Source organism: Manis javanica, chromosome 6 (genome assembly GCF_040802235.1).
Source record: "Manis javanica isolate MJ-LG chromosome 6, MJ_LKY, whole genome shotgun sequence".
Classification (NCBI taxonomy): domain Eukaryota; kingdom Metazoa; phylum Chordata; class Mammalia; order Pholidota; family Manidae; genus Manis; species Manis javanica.
The window spans coordinates 102,165,139-102,190,440 of record NC_133161.1 but is presented as its reverse complement, the minus strand read 5'-3'; the positions used below and the strand labels follow the sequence as shown (position 1 = coordinate 102,190,440).

Below are 25,302 nucleotides of genomic sequence, written 5' to 3'. Positions count from 1 at the left end.
CAGTGAGTCTGCTATTGAGCCTGTCCAGTAAGTTTTTTCAGTTACTGTATTTTTAATCTAAAACTTCTTTTGGTTCTTTATTTCTATTTTTTTTTTTGCTGAGACTGCCTGAATTCCCATTCATTTCAAGTGTGCTTAGTTCTTCTTGGAGTTTTTAATGATAGTTCCTTTAAAATCTTTATCAGATAATTCCAATATATATGTCATCTTGCTGTAGCATCTGTTGGTTGTCTTTCCCCATGTGCGTTGAGATTTTTCTGGTTCTTCATATGATGAGTAGATTTGGATTGCTTCCTAGACATTTTGAATGTTATGATGTTCTTACTTTTATTTAAATCTTATGGGAGTGTTGATATTTTTATCTTACCAGCTAACTGATTCTACTGCATTCTTACTTAAATTTATGCCAAGCTTCTTTCTGTGGTTATCATTTTGATGTTAGTTCTTCTTATAGAACCTTCATAGTGCATTCAGATCTTTCCCAGTTTGTGCTGCCATTGGTCAGTCTGGGCCTGGGTGGTGGTGTGTCTTGTAGCCTGTGGAATGCTGCTAAGGCTCAGGTCCATGGTTGTGCAGTTTAGAGATGCCACCAGGGATCCATAAATGACTTTGTGGACTTCCCTGAGCAACCCTGTTTAAAATCTCTTCAGCACTGTCTTCTTCTCTAGGCTTCCCCTTTTGGTCCTCCAGGTAGAAAACCAAGGTTGTATTTATGCTCCTTTGAGGAGCTTTTCTGTGATTGCCCACTTCTGGGGCAAAGCAGAACAGAGAGTGCAAAATGCACTGCGGTCAGTCCATCCTCTTGGGACCACAGATGCTCTGATGGTAAAGAAGAGGATTCCCCCCTCAGGGTTCCAGGCTCCTTGGGTCCCCGCTGCTGCCACTGTTGTGTGCTGGTACCACAGGACTGCTTGGGGGCTGGACCCATGAGAACAGACATGAGTGTACAGGGGAATCCCTCCGTTGTCTCCAAGTATTAGGGGTCCTTTCCTTCCCTTGGAGCTGGCACTAGAGGCTTTCTCCTGCAGTGCACACTGTACCCATGTGGGGTTCAGGATGTGTTTGAGTCCAGGACTGGAGGAAAAAAAAGGTAGATGTAAGAGCAGTTTGGTGGGTGGTATTGTTAATTCTGATATTCATCCCCTGTACTCGTCTTACAGTTTGCTTCTCAGAGTCCTCAACTAGCTGCTCCGTGCATTCTGGCCAGATTTTATAGCTGCCTTGAGTGGGAGAGACCAGGCATAGTATGTTTATTCCATTGGAATCACTTCCCTTTTTCTGTTAAAATGCATGTGCCTGACACATCCAGACAATGGGATTTTGTTCAGCACTAAAAGGAAATGAGCTATTGTGTGGTTGTGTTTTCCTGCATATATGTATAATAATAACCATATTATACACAGCAGTAATAGTAGTGTAACTCCATTCGGGTTCCTGGACCCAATTCCAGTGTGTGTAAACATGAGCGAGGGGGTCTTCCCACACATAAACCAAGCAATTCTTGAACACCAGCAGGGTGTTGGAGAACTCAACTCAATTCTGATGCTATCTGCCCGGAGACAGCACCAGAGTCCCCAGGTTAAGGGCTCCATCCTACAGGACTGTCCTTTACCCCCGATTCCAGACACCAGTCACAAGCCCCAGGCAGCTAGTGACCTGTGCTTCTGACCTACTGTCTATAGTTTGGAGGTTCCTACAGACTCCTGCTTAGGTTTGATTAATTTTTTAGAGTGGCTCACAGAACTCAGAAAGTTTATAAAGGATACTGTAAAGGATACAAGTTAACAGCCGGATAAAGAGAGACATAGGGCAAGGTCCCAAATAAAGGAGCTTCCGTCCTCGTGGATCTTGGGGCCGGGCTCCGTGGCACATGAAGGCCTTCTGGTTCCCCTGACTCTCCCCGACTGGTTCCCGAAGCTCTCCCCAGCTAAGAAGCAGGATCCAAGAGAGAGGAGAGAGATAAGCTCTTCTCAGAGGTTTTGTGAGGGCCTCATTGCCTAGTTATGATTGACTAAATTACTGGCCATTGTCTGATTCAATCTCCAGCCCTGCCCTTGGGTGGGGGTCCAAAAGTCTCTTATTAACATGACAAAACACATGTTTCACCTTTAAGACTGCAGTGTTTTCAGGAACTGTGGATGAAGACCAGATATCCCTGGGAGATATGTATTGCTTATGGCTCATTGTGGATAAAATGAAGTTCCCTATGGCCAGGATTGTCACCTGGCCCTGGTCGGCTAGCTCACTACACACATGTGGGCAATATGTTGCTATTGACTCTATATAAAGAGCCCCCGCCCAGTGCTCTGGGAGACACGGTGGCATGGCTGCAAGACTGCAGCAGAGCAGAGACGAGACTGGAGTGGTGGCAGCATCTAGGACAGAGACTGAGATGGCTGTGCGGTTAGAGAGGTGCAGAGGTAGGGACCAGCTTGCTGCATGCAGACTCGCTCTGAGTGGATGGGATTCCAGTGACTGACCTGCCACTGTGGGAATACAGTTGGGTATATATAACCCTTTCACCCCAGGAACATTCTACTGTCATTTCTTTGGTCACATGACTCCATAGCGAACTTGCCCGGGGCTGAAATCCGTTGGCAGGACACTCATTATCGCAGCTATCAAGTCATGAAAAGACATGGAGGAACCTTAAGTGCATGTTACTAGTGAAAGAAGCCAGTCTGAAAAGGCTATGTGCTGTATGATAACTATATGACATTCTGGAAAAGACAAAACAATGGAGACAATAAAAAGATTACCCCATGTTAGGGAGAAGGAGACGGATGAATGGGGGAAGGAAAGAGGAATTTTAGGATTGAAATTACTCCCATGTGACAGTGTAATGATAGAGAAATGTCATTATATGTTTGCCTACCCACAGACCATCAAGAAACACCAGAGTGAACCCTAATGTAGGTGGTGGTTTCTGAATGATAATGATGTTGGTGTAGGGCTTATCAGTTGTAACAAATGCCCACTATGTTGTGGGGTGCTGATAATGGGGGAGGAGGCTGTGCATGGGTGGGGACAAGAGGTGTATGGGAACACCCAGGACCTTCTGCTGAATTTTGCTGGGAATGTCAAAGTGCTCTAAAAAGAATAATAAAGTCTATTAAAATTATGCATGTGCCAGAGGATCTCATTAAGTAATTGTAAAGCCTGGGAAATATAGTTGAACATTTCAAGCAGTTAATTTTAAAACAGAGGAAATAAACTTACCAAAGAAAGTATGATGCCCTTTTGGAAGTACATTCAGTAAATGCCACACATTTCATGTCCTTTTCTGTAGTTAGGGCATGACTTAATTAGTTTATTCCATACACTGTCTGGGCTGACTCCCTTTCTAGAATTATCTAGGTTTTAGTAGATAACTTTAAAGACATGAAAATGTCATGAAGTTAAGTCAGAATTAAAGTGCGTATGATGCTTTTCACATAAATTTGTCATGTGGCCTGTCAGTAAGTCATTGGCTTTTTGAAAAGCTAAGCCCTTGGATCCTTAGCCTCTAAGTGCTGGGTTGGTACGCAGGGTGGGGCCTGCTGGTAATTTGAGAATAACGACAGCTGTACCAGTCCTCCCAGGGCCCCAAGTGGTCTGGAGCTGAGGGTTCCCCACAGGCTGCACGCTGTGTGGGCCCCGGCTGGTCATAAGGAAGCGTGTGAAGTCAATACTCAGCCTGTGCAGCAGCTCGGCTATTTCTGTTATTACCAATTATCTCCAGATTGAGACCCTCTAGAAAACAGACAAGACATGCTGAGGGATTTCCCCCCCTGGTTCTGCAGATCATAGCTGTTGTTCATTTTACTATTTCTCATAGTGTTTTGCTTCTGGAAGAAGAGCACATGGAAGAGGCTGGTTGTAATTCACTGGCTTTGATGTCTGGAATCATGGACCTAAAGCCTGGAATAATGGACCTATCTAAATATAGTGCTGTTGTCTCCTGGTGTGGCTGGAAAGGGGGGATGGGAGTGGCCATAAACGGGAGTGCCCCTGGCTCTGCGCTCTCACTGTGTGTGCTAGCACCGGCCTGCTTCTCAGTTTCTCAATTCAGTTAATCTCCAGATCAGATTTACCCTGCTCAGAGTGCATGTGTGTGGGAGTTTCTGTGAATGTGCAGCTTCTAAATTTATTTATCATTTGATATGGGTATTTAAGTTGGTGTTTGTGGTGCTGGCACTCAAGGTCAGCCACTGATTTTAGTAGAAGTATGATTGGCCTTTTTGAGTCCCCAGGGACCACACTTCTTACTTGGTGCCTCTCATGTAAGCGGACCAGTAAATAGCGTGAGACTGCTCTGCTCTGCCTGCCGACAGAGGCACCTCTCACTCCCTGAGGTCCTCCAAGATGGCCTAGGAAGATGACTGCGAGCTCACAAGTGCTCTGAGAGCCTGGGTCAGGGGAGATGATCTGTCTACTTACCTGCAGTCGTTTGTTAATTGCTTCTGCCTCTGCTGTGTATGGGGTGCATTCACAGATTGCAGCCCTACTGAGTGCTGGCAGCAGCCCTGTGAGGCAGGACTTGTTATCATCTCCGTGTGATGGTTGAGAAAGAATATGCCATCCTGGGTCCATCCACCATCCATCTGTCTGTATGTGCCTGTTACTAGTTAGTAGTTCCATACACACAGGTCACTGAGGTGAATTTTTCAGGACCACAGTATCTTTCATTTTCTTTCAGTGATGGATGACTGACTCACAGGGGAAAAAGACAGAGTAAAAAAAAAAAAAAAATTACCCAGAGAAAAAAATGAAAAAGAAGCTTTTCACTCATTAGATATATAAAATTAAAAAATGTGACCATAATGTTTACGTGGAAAAAGTAACAAACACTCTTTTAAGTAAAATTTCTTAAATTCTTTATCTTACACATCCTAAGTGTAAAGAATCCCCTTGTACACTCATTCCGATTCCCCAGTTAATAGTATTTGCATTTGCTGCATCATCCTCTCTCCCCCTTCCTTATTTTCATGTGTGGATGACACACACACACACACACACACACACTGTCACAGACACAGACACAGACACAGATGCACACACATACATGCACTCTGACACACACTCCCTCCCTGAGCAGGACACAGCAGTTCCTGAATTCACCGTTGCACCCCAGCCCAGCATCACCGCCTCGTCCCAGATGCACACACGCACTCTCTCGCACACACACATGCAGTCTGACACACACTCCCTCCCCGAGCAGGACACATCAGTTCCTGAGTTCACCCTTGCACCCCAGCCCAGCATCACTGCCTCGCCCCAGATGCATACACGCACTCTCTCACACACACACATGCAGTCTGACACACACTCCCTCCCCGAGCAGGACATCTGTTCCTGAGTTCACCCTTGCACCCCAGCCTTCCTGCTGTCTGTATTTGTAGCTTGTTCTCTGACCCCGAGATCCTGACCCTGTCTCGGTATTTATGCCCTGGTGTATAACTAGCCCCGTTGCCACACCTGTCGCCTCTTCAGTCATCTAAATCAGTACTCTTTCAAGAAAGGATAAACAAGGGAAGGCATACCTTTTAAAGAGGGTTTTTTTTCCCACTGAAGCAGTGAAGGTCATACCTATCAATCAAGGTTCAAGAGATTTTAGAAATGTTCTTTGAGACTTTGGAGTTTTAGTAGGTAGAAGAATTTACATTGAAATATGCATTTCATTTCTATAATTTTTAAAAATGACAGTTTTATCTAGATACAGTTCAGGTATTATGAAGTTCATCCATTTATTTCTGTGAATTTTTAGCAAACAAGAAGCCTCTGAATAGTTCAGACTGGGAGCGTGTCCTCATGAGCTCAGGGACCGCTCATGTCCCTCATCGGCATCCTGAGGGTGGAAAGTGCAATGATCTCTCCGGGGGTGGGTGGGGATGTGGCACAGTTTGCTGGTGATAGGATCCTGGTCCGTCAGTGGTGAGGGCTGCTGGCTGGGGCACCGTGCACTCCCAGGTGCCACTGTGTGCTGATGGGGCTCCTGACAGGGTGGTGGGGAGGCCCCTCCCTTGCTGACCTCAGAGGCAGCCACAGCCTTCATCTGTGGGCGAGAGCCAGCACAGTTCTGGGCCACGAGCCTTGCAAGCGCAGACCTGGCAGTTTCTGAGTCAGCCAAGGACGTTTCCTTGGATCCCGAAGCATCCTCGTTTGTCATGGCAGCCAGGGTCCTGCCCTGCTTGGCCTGTGGGCCAGCCTCTGGCCGCTGCCCTGGCAAAGGTTGGTGACAGAGCCTCACTAAGGGGCCACCTGCCTCAGGCCCCCCCCCCCAACTGTGGCGCTGTCAGCGCTTCTGGATGGATGTTTGTGAGTAGGAGCGGCAGCATCCCGTACAGGGCTCTTGTCCGCCAGCCTCACTCTTGACTTCTGAGTCCTGGTGACACTTCTCCCTTGTGTGCTGAAGGCCTGCCACTCTAGGGCTGGGACCCCACCCCTTTCCTCCAGCCCCACGAAGGCCCCTCCTTGGGAATAGGGCCTGAGAGGCAAAGGCCAGGCCCCACCTGTGGCCAGTGCATGAGTCACCGCACGTGGGGCCTCCCACCTGTGACACCTGTCCCAGAGTATGTGTACCATCCTTTCCCGGGAGGAGCACAGCAGGACAACCGGAGCTGCTGCCTATTCTCCCAGGGCTGCAGCGTCCGGGTCACAGCGGCTTGAACAGCCCCACGTCCATCACAGGCTGGAAAGGTACTGCTGTGGGTGGTGGCCATTGGCCAGGTCTATGGGTTCTGATGAAGGCACATCCCTTAGAGTGGCTGCTTTACTGTAGCCCTGTGGGGCCATCCTGTCCAGGGGGCCCAGTGTACATCTTCATTAGGAGCCCGGCACCTGGTTGGATGTCAGTCACCTCAATGGCATTCCTGCCAGTGTTTCTTGTGTTAGCTTTCATTAGTAGAAACCAAAGGGCATTTCCTAGGAAAAAGAACGGAGCTCATGGCTGTGTGAGAGTAAGTAAGGTGATGATAAGGGCTTTATTAAAGTAGAGAAGCCCATAAAGTGGAGCCAGGCAGATTAGAGGAAACAGGAAATAGAATTGGAGGTGGCGTGGGGCTAGAAAATGTAGCCAGGCTTCAAAAGCATAAAAAGTGTAGGCAGTTGTTTCTCTTTTCCACTGTGAAGTTGCAGCTGGAGCTTCTAACCTTCTGCAGTTCTTTGTCCTGCCTGGTGGCCTGCCTGGGAGCACAGAGCTCCCAGCTGATCAGGGAGCGCTATGGCTGGTGAGGGCCCTCCCACCTCATGGGGGCACAGCCTGGTGGCCTGGGTCTCATATTTTTTCACTTTTCCCAAGTGACTCCGCTGGAGTAGGAGAGACTGAGGATGTCTGCTGGGCCAGGCCATCTCTCAGACCTCTGCTTGCCAGATTCCTGGTTGGCAGACACTGGCTTCTGCTTCCCTCTGGGTGTGCCCTCATATAACAGGACCCCTCCTTTCTCTGGTGGAGCTGTTCTTCCTTGCCCCTCCAGATCTGCCCTGGGAAGTGGGGGGCAGTGGGGACAGAGCTCCAGAGCAGTCCGGCCTTGATGGACATGGCCCTGTGAGACAGGTCTGAAAGCAGGGTCCCCAACAATCTGAAGAAATTCTGTGTACAAGGGGTCTGACCCTGGCTTCCATACGGCTGCTAGTAAATTACAAGCAGCAGATTCCAGGCATCTGCTTTAGGATTTGGATCTGCACTCAGCCGTGTTCTTGCCTCTCCTGATACACTCCCAGGCCTCATCCTGCAGCCAGGAGGTGCGGTCCTAGGCCCACCTGGCTCTGGTAGCCCTCCCACCACTGGCCTGGTGTTGCCTGGATGCTCTCCGCATCTGGAAAGGAACAGACGTGTGACGGGCTCTGCTCCCACCTGTCCTGGTCCTCTGCCCTCCTCTGCAGCCCAGGCTGCATCTCTTCCCTTGCTCTGCTGCTTGGGAAGCTGGAGTTCAGGCACTGAGGCATTTAAGTACACAGCCAGATGATTTATTCTTTACTCTGTTAATCAATTGGTGTTTCCCACTTCAAAAACCACTATATATAAAAAGACAGACCTGAAAATCAAGTCAAATTATTTGTATCACAGAAGACTTCCTTCTGATGAAAGTGTCCGAATAGTCCTGTAACACCTGAGCTTAGCATGGTGCAGGGCCTCGGGCAGAAGGGCCATGTGGTGGGGTGGGTCTGGCGGAGGAGTGGTCAGCTGTGGCCGGCTTTGGGTGTGGGGACGAGGAAGGACAGCTGAGATAGAGGGGTGCTCTTCACCTGTCAGCCATTGTGGGAGGAGGAGTGTGTCTGGGAGGCAGATGTTGAGATGCAGTTGGTGTGAGTTAGAGGTCCCGGTGTTTAGGGAGCGGTGGCCTCTGGGGCAGGGCAGGCCAGGGACCCTCACCAGGTTGGGGGAGGAGAGATGCCAGCCTGAGGCTCCCCCAGGAGCAGTCATGGGGGAGGTGGTGTTTGAGGCCTAGATGGCCTAGAGCGACTGTACAGTCACCAGGAGAAGAGGCGCGAGAGCCAGTGACTGAGGAAGGTTGTGATGATGGTGCTGGGGCTCAGTCCTCTGCAGGGGAGCTGGTGCTCCCCGAGAAGACAGTGCTGGGCACGTGGATGGGTGGCTCAGTTACCTTAAGTGCAAACACCTAAATGGGTTTCACAAGGTGCTGTAATTCCAGAACCACTGATGTTGATGTATTTTTGGAATTGCACTTGATTATTAAAATATTGGGCAAGTTGACTATTTTAAATAAGTAAAATTAGTCTCTCCGGTGAAACCTGTAATTCATTTTTAGAATCTTGACTTTAAATGCTAGATAAATCCAGTCACTATAAATATGTGACGAATGTAGCTGCCAGGCACTCGGGAGGTAGGAGCTGCCCAGGATGGGTGTTTTCCTGTCTGAGGGCAGAAGCAAGTGTGGGAAGGTAAGTGAGCCTCGGTGCCTGGCCCCTGCTCGCCTGCTCTCAGGCATAGTTGTCTGGGGAGAATCACTGCAGATAGGGGTTTCCTTTGTGGTAAATGGGAATTGTAAACTGTGTCACATGCCGTACGTTATAATTTACACTGTGGATAGCCTTGTGTTTTGAGGTTGCTTTACTCTTGCGTATGGTTTGGCTTGTATTCTAGAAAAGAGAATGGTTGTTCGTGGAGGTGTTGCTGTCGTGTTCTGCAGACAGGCCTCAGACAGAGAGCGGAGTCACTGCCACATCAGCTTGCGGGCTCTTCCTTGGATTGCAGGCCGTGGTGTGCGGGACACACGCCTTGTCCCAGCCCACGCACCTGCTGTCCTCAGGCTTTAAGTGCAGGCAGGTGGACAGTGGTGAAGTGCTGGCTTTTCTGTGAAAACCTCAGTAAAGCCTCCTTAGAGTGAATGTCCCAGGCCTGTTGGTCTGCCTTGAGTGGCTGTTTGCTCGTTGTAGCATGCGGAAGTCTGAGCACAATCTCACTCTTGTCTCCGACCTGCAATGGGACTGCTCAGTCTCTTTCTGAGTGCATTTCTTCTCAGTAATCAGAATTTTCTTTTAAATGAGTTAACTTATATCAAATGATTTTAAATGTGCATTTACATGTTTTGGCAATTCTTTGATAGAGGGCCCACCCAGAAGTTGTTAATTCTCTAAAGTCAACTAACCCTTCTGGTACTGACAAAATTTTTTTCCCCTCAGCCTTTTTCAAGTGTTTGTCCATTACTTAGGTGACCACACATTTGTGTATGTATGCTTGTATAAATTACTTTAGCTACTCTGTGTTCCTTTAACTTTGGTATCATGAAAATAATCATACTCTTTCTCTTTACACCCATCATCTTCTGTAATATTTTATTTAAATAAAAGAATTAAAACAGAGGCTGCTGGCATAAGCACTTTGGGAGAGATACAGTGGCCACTTGGAAAGACTACCCCAAACTGGTGGGTAATGCTTGCATCTGGCTTCTCCAAGGATCACTCCATGTGCACTGTAGGAAGCTGTGGGAACACTGGGACAAAGAGGTGCACCTATCGCGTAAGATGGTAAAAGTGGAGGACCGTCCAGCTCCTCATGTCCTAAAAATGCACTCAAATTTATTCTGCTGGCCAGGAGTCAGCACAGTTTTCTGTAAAGGGCCAGATAGAAAATATTTTCCCATTTATAGGCCACGTGTCCCTTTGGGGGGGGACCACCAAGTTCTGCGGTTGCATGGCACAGGCAACCTTAGACCATACCTAAATGAGTGGGTGCAAATAAAGGTATATTTGTGGATACTGAAATTTGAATTTCATGTGTTATGAAATATTCTTCTTCTTTTGATTCCCCCCTGCAGCCATTCAGAATTGTAAAAACCATTGTTAGCTTGATAGCCATTCAAAAACACAGTGGACAGGAGTTTGCTGACCCCTGGGATAGACTGTTCTGCCTTCTCCGGCATGCAGTTAACCAGAGAATTCAAGACCAAATCTACCATTCATGCCTACTTTTTAAAAATTAATGAATTTATTTATTTATTGTGGTATCATTAATATACAGTTACGTGAGCAATATTGTGGTTACTAGATTCCCCCCATTATCAAGTCCCCGCAACATACCCCATTACACTCACTGTCCATCAGCATAGTAAGATGCTATAGAGTCACTACTTGTCTTCTCTGTGCTGCACAGCCATCCCCGTGCCCCCACCCACATTATGTGTGCTAATTGTAATGACCCTTATTCCCCTTCTCCCTCGCTTCCCACCCACCCTCCCCAGTCCCTTTCCCTTTGGTAATTGTTAGTCCATTCTTGGGTGCTGCTGTTTTGTTCCTTCAGTTTTTTCTTTGTTCTTATGCTCCACAGATGAGTGAAATCATTTGGTACTTGTCTTTTTCCACCTAGCTTATTTCACTGAGAATAATACCCTCTAGCTCCATCCATGTTGTTGCAAATGGTAGGATTTGTTTTCTTCTTATGGCTGAATACTATTCCATTGTGTATATGTACCACATCTTCTTTATCCATTCACCTACTGATGGACACTTAGGTTGCTTCCATTTCTTGGCTATTGTAAATAGTGCTGCACTAAACATAGGTGTGCATATGTCTTTTTGAAACTGGGCTCCTGCATTCTTAGGGTAAATTCCTAGGAGTGGAATTCCTGGGTCAAATGGTATTTCTATTGAGTTTTTTGAGGAACCTCCATATTGCTTTCCACAATGATTGAACTAATTTACATTCCCACCAGCAGTGTAGGAGGGGTCTCCTTTCTCCACATCCTCGCCAGCATTTGTTGTTACTATTCTTTTCTATATTGGCCAGCCTAACTGGTGTGAGGTGATATCTCATTGTGCTTTTAATATGCATTTCCCTGATAATTAGCAATGTGGAGCATCTTTTTCATGTGCCTGTTGGCTGATACAAGTACTGCAACTCCTGCTTTTCTTTCCCTACTAGTTGCATGAAATATCTTTTTCCATCCCTTTACTTTCAGTCTGTGTATGTATTTGAGTTTGAAGTGAGTCTCTTGTAGACAGCATATAGATGGGTCTTGTTCTTTAATCCATTCAGTGACTCTGTCCTTTGATTGGTGCATTCAGATCACTTACATTTAGGGTGATTATTGATAGGTATCTACTAATTGCGATTGCAGGCTTTAGATTCGTGGTTACCAATGGTTCAAGGGTAATTCCCTTACTATCTAACAGTCTAATTTAACTCACTTAGTATGTTATTACAAACACAACCTAAAGGTTCTTTTTTTTTTTTTCCTCTTTTTTTCTTCCTCCTTCATTCTTTATATATTAGCTATCATATTCTGTACTCTTTGTCTATCCCTTGGGTGACAGCTATTTAGCCTTAGGAGTACTTCCATCTTTAGCAGTCACTCCAAAATGCACTGTAGAGACAGTTTGTGGGAGGTAAATTCTCTCAGCTTTTGCTTATCTGAAAATTTTTTAATCCCTTCTTCAAATTTAGATGATAACCTTGTCATGTAGAGTATTCTTGGTTCGAGGCCCTTCTGTTTCATTGCATTAAATATATCATGCCACTCCCTTCTGGTCTGTAAGGTTTCTGTTGAGAAGTATGATGATACCTTGATGGGATTTTCTTTGTAATGTGATCTTTTTTCTCTTTCTAGTTGCTTTTAAAAGTCTGTCTTTATCCTTGGTCTTTGTCATTTTAATTATCACATGTCTTGGTTTTGTCTTTGGGTCCCTTGTGTTGGGATATCTGTGCACCTCCATGGCCTGAGAGACTCTCCTTCCCCAGATTGGGGAAGTTTTCAGCAATTACCTCCTCAAAGACATGTTCTTTTTTTTCTTTCTCCTTCTTCTGGTACCCCTATAATGCAAATATTGTTCCATTTGGATTGGTCACACAGTTCTCTCAATATTCTTTCATTGTTAGGGATCCTTTTTTCTCTCTGTGCCTCAGCTTTTTTGTATTCCTCTTCTCTAATTTCTTTTCCATTTACCATCTCTTCTACTATATCTAATCTGTTTTTAAATCCCTCCATTGTATGTTGCATTTCATATATGGAATTTCTTAATGACTGAATCTCCATCCTAAATTTGTTCCTGAGTTCTTGAATATTTTCCAGGAGCATGTTTATGATTCTTATTTTGAACTCTTTCAGGAAGATTGGTGAGTTCAGTTTTATTTGATCCTTTTTCTGGGGTTTGTGAGATTTTGGTCTGAACCAGGTTGCTTTGACATTTCATATTTCTATGTGGTGCACTCTAGTACTAAGAATCTCTAATCTCTGGAGCTGCTCAGCCCCTGGAGTGAGGTTGAGGATTGTAGGGGAGCAGCACTGGTGCCTGGTGGAAGGGAAGAGCTGTTTTCTGCTTCCCAGCTGCAGTGCCTGTCTCCAGTGTCAGAGCCAGTGGGCCAAGCACAGACGTGTAAGTTTTGTTTTCTGTGTATATGTTCTAGCTGTTGTAGGTGGGGCCTCCCTTGGCTGGCCCAAGGCCAGTGCAGTGACTGCTAGTTTGTGAGCTGGTGCAGGCAGGCCAGGAGGGAGGCGCAGTAGGCTGCATATCACAGTGGGGGGTCTGAGAGCTGAGTAGCCAGCCAGGGGAATGGAGGACCTGAAGCTCCTCAGAGTTCCCAACCTTCTGGGCAGAGCATGCCCAGACAACCTTGTCTACCTATCCCTTCTCCTACGCAGCAAGTTCCGTGCAAACACCACCCCTTCAGCAGCCCTCTCACTGCTAGGAAGCCTCTCAGAGTGCCCACCTTTCCTTTGTCCCAGAGCAGCAGGATGTGGATCCCTGTCCTCTACAAATGGCTGGAATCTCAGTATCTCCAAGTATTCCACCTATCTTAGCTTTCCAACCCCACTAATCTCCAGAGCACCATGCAATGTAGATTTGTGCTCCAAAGGAGATCTTCAGGGCTGTGTGTTCTGCAGTCCCAGGCTTCCACCCTCTCCCTGCTCCATTTCTCTTCCTCCCGCCAGTGAGCTGGGGTCGGGGAAGGTCTTGGGTCCCGCCAGATCATGGCTTTGGTATGTTACCTTGTTTTGTGAGGTCTGCTCTGTTCTCCAGGTGTGTGCAGTCTGGTGCAGCCTTTTTTTCCTGTGGCTATTTTAGGATTAGTTGCATTAGCTATATTTTTGTACTATATGTGGTTTTGGGAGGAGTTCTCTGTCTCACCTCTCATGCTGCCATCTTGATTTGCCATTCGTGCCTAGTTTTTTTTTCTGTGTGTATGTTCCTGGACATCTTAATTTTAGTCCCTCCTTCTCAGTACCTGGGTCTAAGAATTACAGGAGGTAGATTGAGTCAGTTGAGTCAATCGGACCTGTGGCAAAGAACTGTTGTTCCTTCTTCTTGGCACTTGCTTCTCCACTCTTGGCTCACCCCAGGGGTTGGTTCTCAAAGTGTGCTCGGATCAACCATGAGGCTTTTAAAATACTCAGAAGTCAGAATATGGATAGGGAGTCTGCATTTATCAGGAGCCCTTCAGGTGGTTGTTCTACATATCAAAGCTTGTGAGCCAGCACCCTGTCCTGCCCCATGGGTTCCAGCAGGATCTGATGGGTTATCCCATAAGGACTCCTGGGAGAGGGACTTCGTGTGGACAGTAAAGGATGAGCAGGATTTAGGCTGATGCTGAGTGGCTAATCCATGTTCCTTAACTACTGAGCTCCCATGGTAACTCTATAAAAAAAATTTTAACAAAAAATTAGTTGAACTTTGGTGTCGTGCTTTTGGAACTCTCTTTCACACTTGCAGATTTCTAGAATCGGACATTCTTTTTTTTTTTTTAAGTTGAACAATAAAATGTGTTGTAGGCAGATAGTAAACATTGAGTAAATTGCCATCAAATCAGTTTTGAGGAAGGAGACCTTTGGGTCGTGCAGCCCCTGCCTTGCGTGACTTTTGCTGCTTTATGTATTCCTTGCCTTTTTAGTTCCCCTGTCTTCTCTAGAAACACTCTATCAAATTCCAGTCTCAAAGATCTGATGATGGTTACTAAATTTATGTCAGTATGTTATTTCTCCCAGGAATATTTGTGTTTGCATTATTTCTGTTTATCTAATGAAAAGCAGTGTCCCTTTAAAAATGACTAAGCTTAGGCAAGCCAGATGTTTTTGTGTTCTGCCAAAATGCACTCTGCCTTCCTGGCCCTCTTTTCCCCATGAGCCTCCTGAGAATAGTTTCTGGCACATAGTAGGCACATGATAAATGTGTGAATGAATGAGCGTATTGAGGAAGTTCAGGACTCTGACCAAGGATTTGCGTCTTTGGAAGAAATCTTGTTTTGAAGTCTTTCTTGAAGGAACTACTTCTATTCAGTACCTCTGAGCCACTGCTGGCTCTGAATCTGCAGTGTTTGGGCTGGATAAAGAAATCTTTCTAGAGAAATATTTTGTCCTCTCTGCTTCTTCAAAGAGTGCATTTTACTTTGCTCCAGCTGAGCCTCATGTGCTCTGATGGGTGTCCAGACTCGGTTACTGTCTGCAGGTTATGCTCGGCAAAAAGTGCTTCCAAAACAACACAGGTGCTTTAAAACCCAACTCCATTTCAGAGGGGGTTTAAATAGACTTGAGATGGAAATATGCATGTTGGAGACACTTTGGTTTCTATTTTCCTAATTTGCTGACTTGATTAAATCCAGACACAGGGGAAGAGAAGTTATACACAGGCAAGCTTCTAACAACCTTCTGTCCCAGGCTCGTACAACTGGCATCTTGCTTAGGAGTTTCTTCAGTGCATGTTCCTGCGACACCTTTAATTAGGAGGACAGCACATACCTGGTTTCTTGACCAAAGATTCTCTGATTTAGAGGATTTGTATAACTGTGAACAACAATATTCCAATTGAAACTCTCCAACTAACAGACAGTGTCTATAAAGAAACTGTAAAAGCTCATTTCCCTCCCTGACCAGCTTGTTACAAGGCAAACCAAGGCCAGCTGGATCTGCTTTGGTTTCCACTCTGTCTGCTGCCCTGGAGGAAAGCACGAAGGAGAGCAGCACAGCCCCAGGCAGGGCTGAGCCGGAGCCCGCGCGCCTCAGCCAGAGCCCCTCTTCCGCGTGCAGGCCGTGGCTTGTCGTGGCAGGCTGCTCCCCATGTGCACATGGGCCTCACTCTGTGACCTGACTGTTCAGATGAGGGGCCCTGTGTGGTGGCTGCGTCTTGTCCTGTGTGTCACTTAGCACAACGTGACAGCCCCTGGCCTCCCTCCTGTGCCACCCATCTCTCTCCTGCTTTCCTGGGGCCTCTGATGTATGACGTGACTTGGGGCCCAATTGCTGTGAGCATAAAACTTCCTTCTGCCCCCTAAGGGGTGTTTGGAAACACGGTGGCTTTAAAGAGCCTGCCTGAAGTGGCACTGGGCAGTTAGCCAGATGCAAGCTGTAGGCAGCCAGGGACCTGGTAACCTCTACCAGCCCCTGCTTCCCCCTTCACTCTTGCTTCCCTGGGATTGCACGTACTAAGGGGTTAGCACGTAAAACTGTGTCCTGTTTATAGGGAACCTGGTTAAGACACCCTGTGTTAACTCTTCACTGTAAAAATAGGTGGTGATACACCTTGTAGAACTCTGAAGAGCAAATAATTTAAACCTATGTAATGCCTTACTCAGCTTGAACAGTTGAATTTGGGGCTATTATTACTGTTTGTGACCACTGTAAACGTGTGATATGAAAGACTTTTTGTGTCAGGATGAAAGTTCTGCCCATTCTCTGCTCTGGTGAGTTTCCAGTGGTAGAGTTGGTGGAGGAGTTCAGAAACTCAGAGGGCCTGCTTCTACAGAGGCATCATCCCCTACCGGGAATGGTCACCACAGCAGATCCTGCCTATTGCATTTGCCTTTGAGACTATTTCTAGGTAGGCTGGTGCTGCTTTTCACTCCTGGCTCTGTAATGCTTGTTCAGAATGTATCACTGTTCCAGGTTGCTTGTCCCCTTGGAGGAATGGGAAAGTTTCCTTATTGAGGCTGGGCATGAAGATAGGCCCAATGATGCATGGATTGACAGCAGCAGTAGGTATCCTGCTCTCTTGGGAGGGTCGGGGGGAAAACTGGCCAGGACGACAGGAAGTTTTGACTTGCTAATTTCTTGGAGGCCTGGTTTCCGAAGTGGAAGTGTGTCCCCCAGCATGTGTGCCTCCCGATCCATTGAGTTTGGGGAAGAAAATATTTATTTGTATCTTAGGTCCTTTCCAAAGCTTTATTTATTTATTTATTTTTGGCTATCTTTCTATTTTTTATTTTTTATTTTTATCAGTAATCTACAATTACATGAGCAAGATTATGGTTAGTAGACTCCCCCCATTATCAAATTCCCCCCACATATCCCTTACAACAGTCACTGTCTATCAGCATAGTAAGATGCTATAGAATCACTACTTGTCTTCTCTGTGTTGTACCTCCACCCCCTACATTATGTCTGCTAATCATAATGCCCCTTTTCCCCCTTATCCCTCCCTTCCCACCCATCCTCGCCAGTCCCTTTCCCCTTGGTAACTGTTAGCCCATTCTTGGGCTCTGTGAGTCTGCTGCTGTTTTGTTCCTTCAGTTTTTTCTTTGTTCTTATACGCTACAGATGAGTAAAATCATTTGGTATTTGTCTTTCACTGCCTGGCTTATCTCACTGAGCATAATACCCTATAGCTCCATCCGTGTTGTTGCAAATGGTAGGATTTGTTTTCTTCTTATGGCTGAATACTATTCCATTGTGTATATGTACCACATCTTCTTTATCCATTCATCTACTGATAGACACTTAGGTTGCTTCCATTTCTTGGCTATTGTAAATAGTGCTGCTATAAACATGGGAGTGCATATGTCTTTCAAAGCTTTATTTTTGTGCAATTTCTGTAATGTTTATAATATGCTAGTAATGTGTAAACATTTATAAGTAAATACATGTATAAAAGTGGGGGAAGAATCCTAAAGTACTTGTGGGTGGGGCCATGCTGCAGAGACTATATTTCTCTGGACCCTGCTCGCTGGTAAGTGTGGCTGTCCTGGTTAGACGTGTCCCTGCATTTGTCTTGTCTCGCCTTGTTTGTGCACATCAGCGTGACCACCCTTCAGGCTGGGAGGGCGTCTGGACAGTCGAGCTGGGAGGAGACCTTTCACGCAGCGATTTACTGCTGTAAAGTTGTACGAGGTTGGGAAGTTGTACAGGGCTTGGTATTGTGAAAATGTTTTAATTACAATCTGAATTATGTCAGAACAGAAAAGTCAGATTTAAGTAAATGAAACAGGTTTTTGTCCCTGAAGTTTTCCTTCAGACATTGACCTTGTGTGGCCTGTCTGTTCACCTGGAGGGAGAATAGTGGCAGGTGGAAAATGTTAAAAGGCAAGAGGGTATCTTTTTGGGTTTATCACAAGCTCCTCTGGAGGTCTTGACCATCGTCCATATTACATGCTTGTTTGTGATCATGTTAGTCATTCAGCTCCATGATAAACCATAGTTGAAGAGAAGGATAGTTGAAGAGAAGGAAGAGGTAAGATGTAAGTTAATAGGGAAGACGAAAATGGGGACCACTTTGCAAATTTGCCTCCTGGTACTCCTCCCAAGACAGCTGCTAACTATGTATCTGAATGGAAGTGTTAATCTCTTGGTCTGGTTGTCCTAAAATCTGTTCATTTGTTTCATGGAGAATAAGGTCTGTCTTTTAACATACGGCACTACTCATGCAGAAGTACTTCTAAACAGCAGCCCTGAAAAGCCAATTCTCGCTTAGTAAGTTAAGATAAGGACCAGTTTGGTCTTTAAAGCAAGAGCAAAAAAAAAAAAAAAAGCCAAATATCTAGTTGCTAAACAAAATGTGTAGGAAAAAGTAAATTGAAATACATAGTTAAATTTCAATCTACATTTTCTATACATTTGATTCCATACAGAAAGTGAAAAATGTATCACTTTGTAATTTGCCCACATACAAGGTATTTTTCACAAAATTAGGATATGCTAACACTATGTCCCACTAGATACATAAAAAGCCAAGATTTGTTTTCATAGGCAATGAATTTTATTAAACAGCATGTTAAATGATTTCCTGGGGGATTTATAAGGTATTACATATATAATTCCTTTGTGAAAGAGGATTGTGCGTCAAAATAAGGTTGGGAGACATCCATATACTGAGTCACAATTGGCCTGACGTCTGCATAGATTTAGAGGTGTGTCCTCATGCCGGTGCTCCTGTGGGCTGTGTTGGTGGGTGTGTGGCTTAACCTTGTGGTAAGACACCTGCCGATGCAGGTGAACAGTTGACCCATGAGACTTCCAGCTCCTGAGCAACAGGACAGAGCCCGGGCCCTGGAGGCGGGGTCACAGGAGTCAGGCCACCCGCAGAGCCAGGCTATGGGTGGCCTGTGCCTGCCTCCTGTCTGGCACTGTGGGCAGGGCTCCCCTCCCAGGGCCGCCTATTGTGGCTCTGGCTGAGTCAGCCCCCTACACTGACTCCTCCCGTTCTTGGTGAACTTGTGCATTTGGATCTTTGGACTGGGATAAGTTCTGTTCCCAAGGCTGGAAACAACCTGCCTCCACTCACGTGTGTGGAGCTCGGGCAACAGGCGCCTCGCCGTCACTGTCCAGTCCCCACTGGGTGGTCCTTCTGCCCTGACCCTCTTGGCTGTCAGCCGCATGTGCTCCTCTACCCCAGGGTTTCTCACCACATAGATGGTGTGCTGCGGTGGGCAGCTGGGGTAGCACCCCGTGCTCCTGCTGGGGCTTTCTGGGCGCATTATTGGTGTCTCTTCTTCTCTGTTCACAGAGCTATTTAATCCTTTATCCCTTGTTCCCTATGACTTGAGAGTGGTGGTGGGTGGCAGACATGCCTAGCCTGGGAAAAGCATTGTGACGCTGCAGCAGGGGAGCATGTGACTGTCAGGCCTGGGAAAAGAAAAAGGAGGGTAAGAAATCCCTCTGAGGTTCTGCTTTGTAGATGAACCACGCCTGAATTTTTTGAGTAGGGCATTGGACATGGTTGTAAAGCACTGGGCTGTGCCTTTCAGGAGAATTTCAAGGTAGAAACAAAGGCTGTGATTGACCTGCCAGTGGTAGGCCTTCTCTGCACCTGCCGTCAGAAGGAAGCTAGGACCTGACATCTAGGGCCTCTTCCATGCCCACAATCAACAGCTAACATTCATCTACAGAAAATGTAGTGCATTTATTTACATGCAGTTTCATTTGCCACAAACACATACCCATCTGTCTGTCCACCCATCCACACACCTATCAACCCACATATCTGTCCTACCAACCACTTATCCAGCCAGCCAGCCATCAGTCTGTTCATCTGTCCATCCTTCCTGCCTGCTTGCCTTCTGCCATCTTTCCATAAGTATAGCTGAGAGAACAGTATGTGGACCCTGCATGCACCCTTCAGCATGACATATTTTGTTTTACCTTAAACCCCACTCTCCTCCCACCCCAACTGGAGTGTTCGGTGTTACCAACTTAATGTACATTCAAAGTCATTGCTTTTTTGCTTCCAGCTTTAGAGATAGTTTTTCAAATGTATTTTGTTTAGCACTTGTATAAGACAGCCACCTTTACACAGAACATCCTTGTGCCTTTGTTCAGCTGTGCTTCCATGTTTGATCACACCATAGTTCATTTAAAAAGCCTCCTCAGGGTGGCCTTTGAGTTGTTCCTACTGTTACTTATGAACAGACCCCCATAGAATTGCCTTGTGTGCAGGTCCTCTCTGTCCCTGTGGTTTCATCCAGAGATTCTGAGAATGTAGGGATGCTGCAGTTTAGACCCTGAAAGCATCTCGTGGCCACAGGTGCAGAAAGACCTGGATTCGAGTTCTGCTCCATCACTTCCTAGTTAGGTTGTCTTTTGACAGTTACTGAGTCTAAGCCTCCATTTCATCTGCAGTACCTCCCTTGTGGGCTGTCATGAAAATTAAGTGAGCCACTGTGTAAGGTGCCCACCATAGGTACTTATAGCTAGCATTCCGTAAATAGGAGTTACCTCCTTCCCTTGTTTGAAATGCTGATAGTGCTCTGTATGGCAAACTGCTTTTTGTACAGGGAATCATTACAGAATATTTTGGAGTTGCCAAAAAGGTGTTCAGTGACATTAGGATTGTGTCACCGTCAGCAGTGCGATCCAACCAAACCAGTCTGGCTGGTTCCCTCCCAGCCTTTCCAGCCCTTGAGACCCATTAGCCCAACGGCCACACCTGGGGATGCCTGGCCCTCACAGGTACTGGCATTCGACTAAGAGCCCCAAGGCATGGGCGCACAAGTTACCACTGGCTGGGGACCTCCCGCTGCTGTGTGTAAAGACGAGACCAGTTTACCTACCTAATAAAAGGTTTTCCTTCCTGCCCATGAAGAAGTTAATAGGTGCCATCGTGAACAATTTCCTAGCTTGTTTCTGTTACCATTCAATTCACTTGTAATCCCTAAACCTGCAAATAGTTGGTAAACATGCAAAGGCCGGCTCCATGACTGGTTTGGGATCCTGTTTAGGGTGGCTGGTTGGGTCTGTCTCATGGGGTGAGGGCTCACCATCCTGTGTAGATCTGATGCAGATAAGAAGCTAAGCTGGGATTTTAGGGGACCTTGAAGATTAGCTCTGCCTGCCCCCTTTTGTGGCCCAGATGGTAGAGTGACTTACTGAACACGGCTCAGCTGTGGGAAGCTGGACCGAGGCAGTGGGTGATAAGGCCCCTGTGTGAGATGGTGCTGTGCGAGGGAGGGGCTGGAGGTCCTGGGAGCTTGCAGACACTTGCCAGCCCCCTTGGTCTCCGTCCCCAGTAGCCTCTGTCTCCTCTGGGTCCTCACCCCTGCCTGTCCTTTCTGTGCGGCTGTAGCTCTAGTTCAGGCCCCTGCCAGCCTTGTCCTGCCTGGACCAAGATAATTTTTGAAACATGCCCATCTGTCCTTTTATCCTCCCACTTAAAACCCACTGCTTCACATCTTGTTCTTAGGGCAGTGCTCTCCGGAGTGAGGTCTGTGTGTGGCCGTGTGGGTCTCCCAGAGGCCGGATCCCAGCACTTTTCTTAGGCTTCTCCTGCGGGGTGGACTCCCGCTACTTGTTGATGTGTTAACACAGGTGTGTCTGGATATATGCTCATCACTTTGAGTATTTGCTTTTTTGTTCCTAGCTTCCTGTGTGACAGAGTGTGTGCCCAGTGCCCTGTTGGTCACAGGCCTGGTGACTTGCTGGCTCACCATGCCTTGCCCAGCCCAGGTCCCTGCATGACTGAGTCTTTGCCCCATTGCCTCAGGCCCACCCCTAAGCCCAGGGGTCTTTTCCCGCATCCTGCCCTGTGATGTCACTGCAGCCCGTATTTCCCTTGCTCTGTCCTCAGCGTGTGACTGGTGACTCTCTTCCTGAGCATTATCTCTCGCCTCCACCCATTCATTCATCCACTTTATAGGTATTAATTGTGGATGTGTTATTCACCAATGTTTTATACCTGGGAATATAGCCATTAATATATACATGATGCTCTAGTGGGAAAGATGGATAGTAAAATCGTAACCATATAATTTCAGGGATGATAATGGAGCTGACAGGGAGTGGTAAGGACTGCTGTTTTGGGTAAGCTATGAGGGAAGCTTCTTGCGGGGGGGTTTCATTGTGAGTAGACCTCAACAAAGAAAGGATGGAGCCACGCCAGGGTATGGGGCAGCACATGCAAATGTCCTGGGCAGAAGCTGAGCTTGGCATGCACATGGTGTGGGAAGATGTGTGGCTGGAGCTTTGGGGAGAGGGCAAGAGATGAAGGGGGAGACAGCTGGGCAGTGGAGAAGTGGGTGCAAATCTTTTCTCAAGTTTATGGGGTGCCCTCAGAAGGTTCTGAGCAAAGACAGGATGTGATCTAAACCCACCTTCCTCACCCCTCCAGGGAGGTACTGCTAAACAATCTTGTCATTACCCCACCTGGAGCCCCCATGGGTGTCCTGTCATCTCTGGGAGAATGACCAGGCTCCTGTACTGGTCCCTGTGCCCCTTCTGCTGCTGTCCCCAGCACACTGTCGCTCCAGCCACAGGCATCCCTACAGCCCTCCTCCCCCCACCCTCTACGCCTTTCCTTCCTGACACACACCATTCCCTGCTGAATGCTTCTCTGCCCACTCTTCATGCTTAGCACAGCCTGCAGTCTCCTGATGCTGCTGTTCCTGCCTGCAGCTCCAGAAACGTTTTGTGTGAGGCTTAATCACATTACCAGCCTGTTGTCTGGGGTGGTGGTGGTTTTCCACCAGTGGAGCACTTGTGGCAGAAAGGGACCGTGTCACCTCACTTGGGGGTATCCAGGCTTTTACTACAAAGACTGACCCACAGAAGATAAACAGTAAATGCCTTTTTGATAAATGAGTGAGTAAAAAATCATCTAGTCTTCCTCCCTTTTCAATGCAAATTTTAGATGTGACACAGCCCTGCAAGTAAGATACACAACAGGCATTTCATAATGTTTTAGATGTTTGAAAATACTGTCTGGTTTTGACTGTTACAGAGCCATACTCTTAAATTTAACAAGCTCTGAGTTTATTTAGAATTGTAAATCCTAACTATCTTCATTAATTAAGTAAAAGTAGGGACTAACAGTATTCTTTCTAGTTATAAAAAAAAAACACATTTCAAAAACAGCTATCTTATTTCCAGGAAAAGTAATTTCAAAATTAGCAAGTAAGTACATTATGTTACAGGTAAATAAATCATGCATTTCCTTTGGTACAACAAATACACAAAGTCCTGAATGCTTAGCTTTAAAGTTTAATTCATTAATCGAAATGTTCCACATTGGTTATTGACAACCAGTTGAAAATACTTTCTTATAGGAACAGAAAGGAGAAATTTATTCAAATCTGAGTGGAGTTTTAGTACTTTTGTTAATGTATCTGTTTTTCTTCAGGTCAGATTATTTTGATAAACATAAAATGACTCTAGCTTCTTTGCTTTCATATTTTGTGTGATTGTTGCCAAATATTAGTAGTAACTTTACAAAACATAGTTTTAACTAGAATGAGTTTTACCTCTATGTTTAATAGATATGTGCATATTTTATAGATTTATCTATAATCCCAAATAACTTTTTCTCACATGAAAGCATATTCAGCCAAAATACTAAGTTTCCAAGTCTTAAGTTCTTGTAAAGACTAAACCTTTGTATATTGTTTTAAAGTATTTCAGGTATGCCACATTAATTCCTTGTTTCATCCGGCTGGCCCTCTGCCTTCTTTACATGTGCCTCTAACATCCTCAGGCAAACCCAGGAGGGAGCTGCCTATTTTGAAGGTGTCATTTGGACTCTGAATGGAATCGAGCGGTGCTTGGTGTCATAGTGTGGGTTTTACTGAGGGGGGAAGCAGCTGTTAGAAAACTGTTCTGGTAGTTTTGTTTCTTTGCATGTCATTAGGGACATAATTCTGTGTGTAACACTATGTCCTCAGCACAGGGGCCTGTGGGGGGTGGAGCTCCAGGGCACTGACCCCTTCCGCCTGGGAACGTGGGACCTTTGACTCCGGCTCAGCTTCTCATCTGCACCATGCCCTTGGGGAACACAGAGCCTCAGCTGCTGTGGGGCCGAGAGGTGTGGGGCGTCACATACCAGACTTACCCTTGCTGAGGTTCTCTTCTTCATTCCCTCCTAAAGTCTCATCTGTGTTCTGTGTGGTATAAAGAACAAACAGGTACAAGCAGTAAAGGGGACCCTGACTGTGCTGTGGCTTGAATGTAGCTTTAGACAGTAAGGGGGGGGAGATGCAGGATGCTGGACAGGAAGTAGTTCTGAGTAAGGCAGCCCAGTAACATTTCTCATGAGCACACCTGTTATCATTTCACCGGTTGGTGGCCTGTCCAGCTTTGTAGCTTCTCTGAGCCATCATCTCCTTGCTAGTAACTGGCGATGGTGTTGCTGGCCCTGACTGCACCTAGGATGACCGTGAGGACAGAGTGTGCTGGTAGCTGGGCATGGGAAGGAGGCACATAGGGCTCCCTGGAGCAATTCCCAGTGGATACCAATCTGAGCATGGACACTGCTGCCCAGCAGATCCATGCCAGCCCTGTAGTCCCCACCACTAATTCTCTCCGTATGGCTACGTCCACACACGGGTTGCTTCTCATGCTCTGCCGAAGCTCAGGGGACATAGCAGGCCTGTGCGGGAACAATTGCTGGTCAGCTGAGTGACCTTGGTTGAGCGAGGTGACCTCCCGGCCGGTGGTACTGCGTAGTGGCATAGGGTAACTCTTGCCACCTTCGTGTGTGTTGTGAGAATTTCATGAGATAACCAGTACTGAGTGCCTGGCTCAGTGCAGGCGACAATTCAGTGTGACTCCCCCTTCTTTCCACCCAGGCCCTGAGGACTCTTTGTCCTTCCTTAGGAAGTAGGTCTCAGAAGGAGGGTTTTCCCTAGTTGGGTCACTGATCAATCCTAGTACGTGCCAAGTATTTTTAATCTCTTCCACGGGTGAGCCTGTGTCTGGCCAAATTTATGACCAGCAACTCCAGCCTGTCAGAAATAAAGACCTGCTTTCCTGTGGATCATCACATCGTGAGGATGAGGGCAACTGGTCTGCCTGAAGTAAACAGGGCCCTGGATGATCGTGTTTCTTCGGTCACTAATAACTAATAAAGAGGAGGTACCTGGGGACCATGGTGTGGCTGGTTGCCCAGAGAATGTAAAAGTCCATGCAAATCGGCTGACTGATTACTCTACACCTGGCATTATCCCAAGCAACTTTACAGACTTTTTCTCCTTTTGTCATTGCCAGATTCATGCCAGCCCTGGAGTGGTATGAGGTACCTAGAGTTATATCTTCTCTAATTACATTTGCACTTGAAATATTCATTTTCAGGTAATCTGCAGTATTCTAAATAGGGTCAGAAATGGGATAAAATATTCAGATGGATTCAGACTTCACATGGATACAGTTTAGTTTTTTATTTATAATTTTAAGAAATGTT

General features: G+C 46.4%; 1 protein-coding gene across 8 annotated transcripts in view; it reads left to right on the top strand.

The window, feature by feature from the left end:
* COBL (cordon-bleu WH2 repeat protein) overlaps positions 1-25,302 on the top strand; it is a 266,567-nt gene that overhangs the window by 34,133 nt on the left and 207,132 nt on the right. For 7 of the 8 annotated variants that reach the window (XM_073239151.1, XM_073239147.1, XM_073239150.1 and 4 more), the window contains exon 1: positions 6,535-6,678. The exons of the other annotated variant lie outside the window; for it this stretch is intronic. In XM_073239151.1, the coding sequence (XP_073095252.1) occupies positions 6,554-6,678 (125 nt within the window). In that variant the 5' untranslated portion in view covers positions 6,535-6,553. Of the gene's footprint in view, positions 1-6,534; positions 6,679-25,302 lie in introns of those variants that run through there. 8 annotated transcript variants of the gene reach the window in all.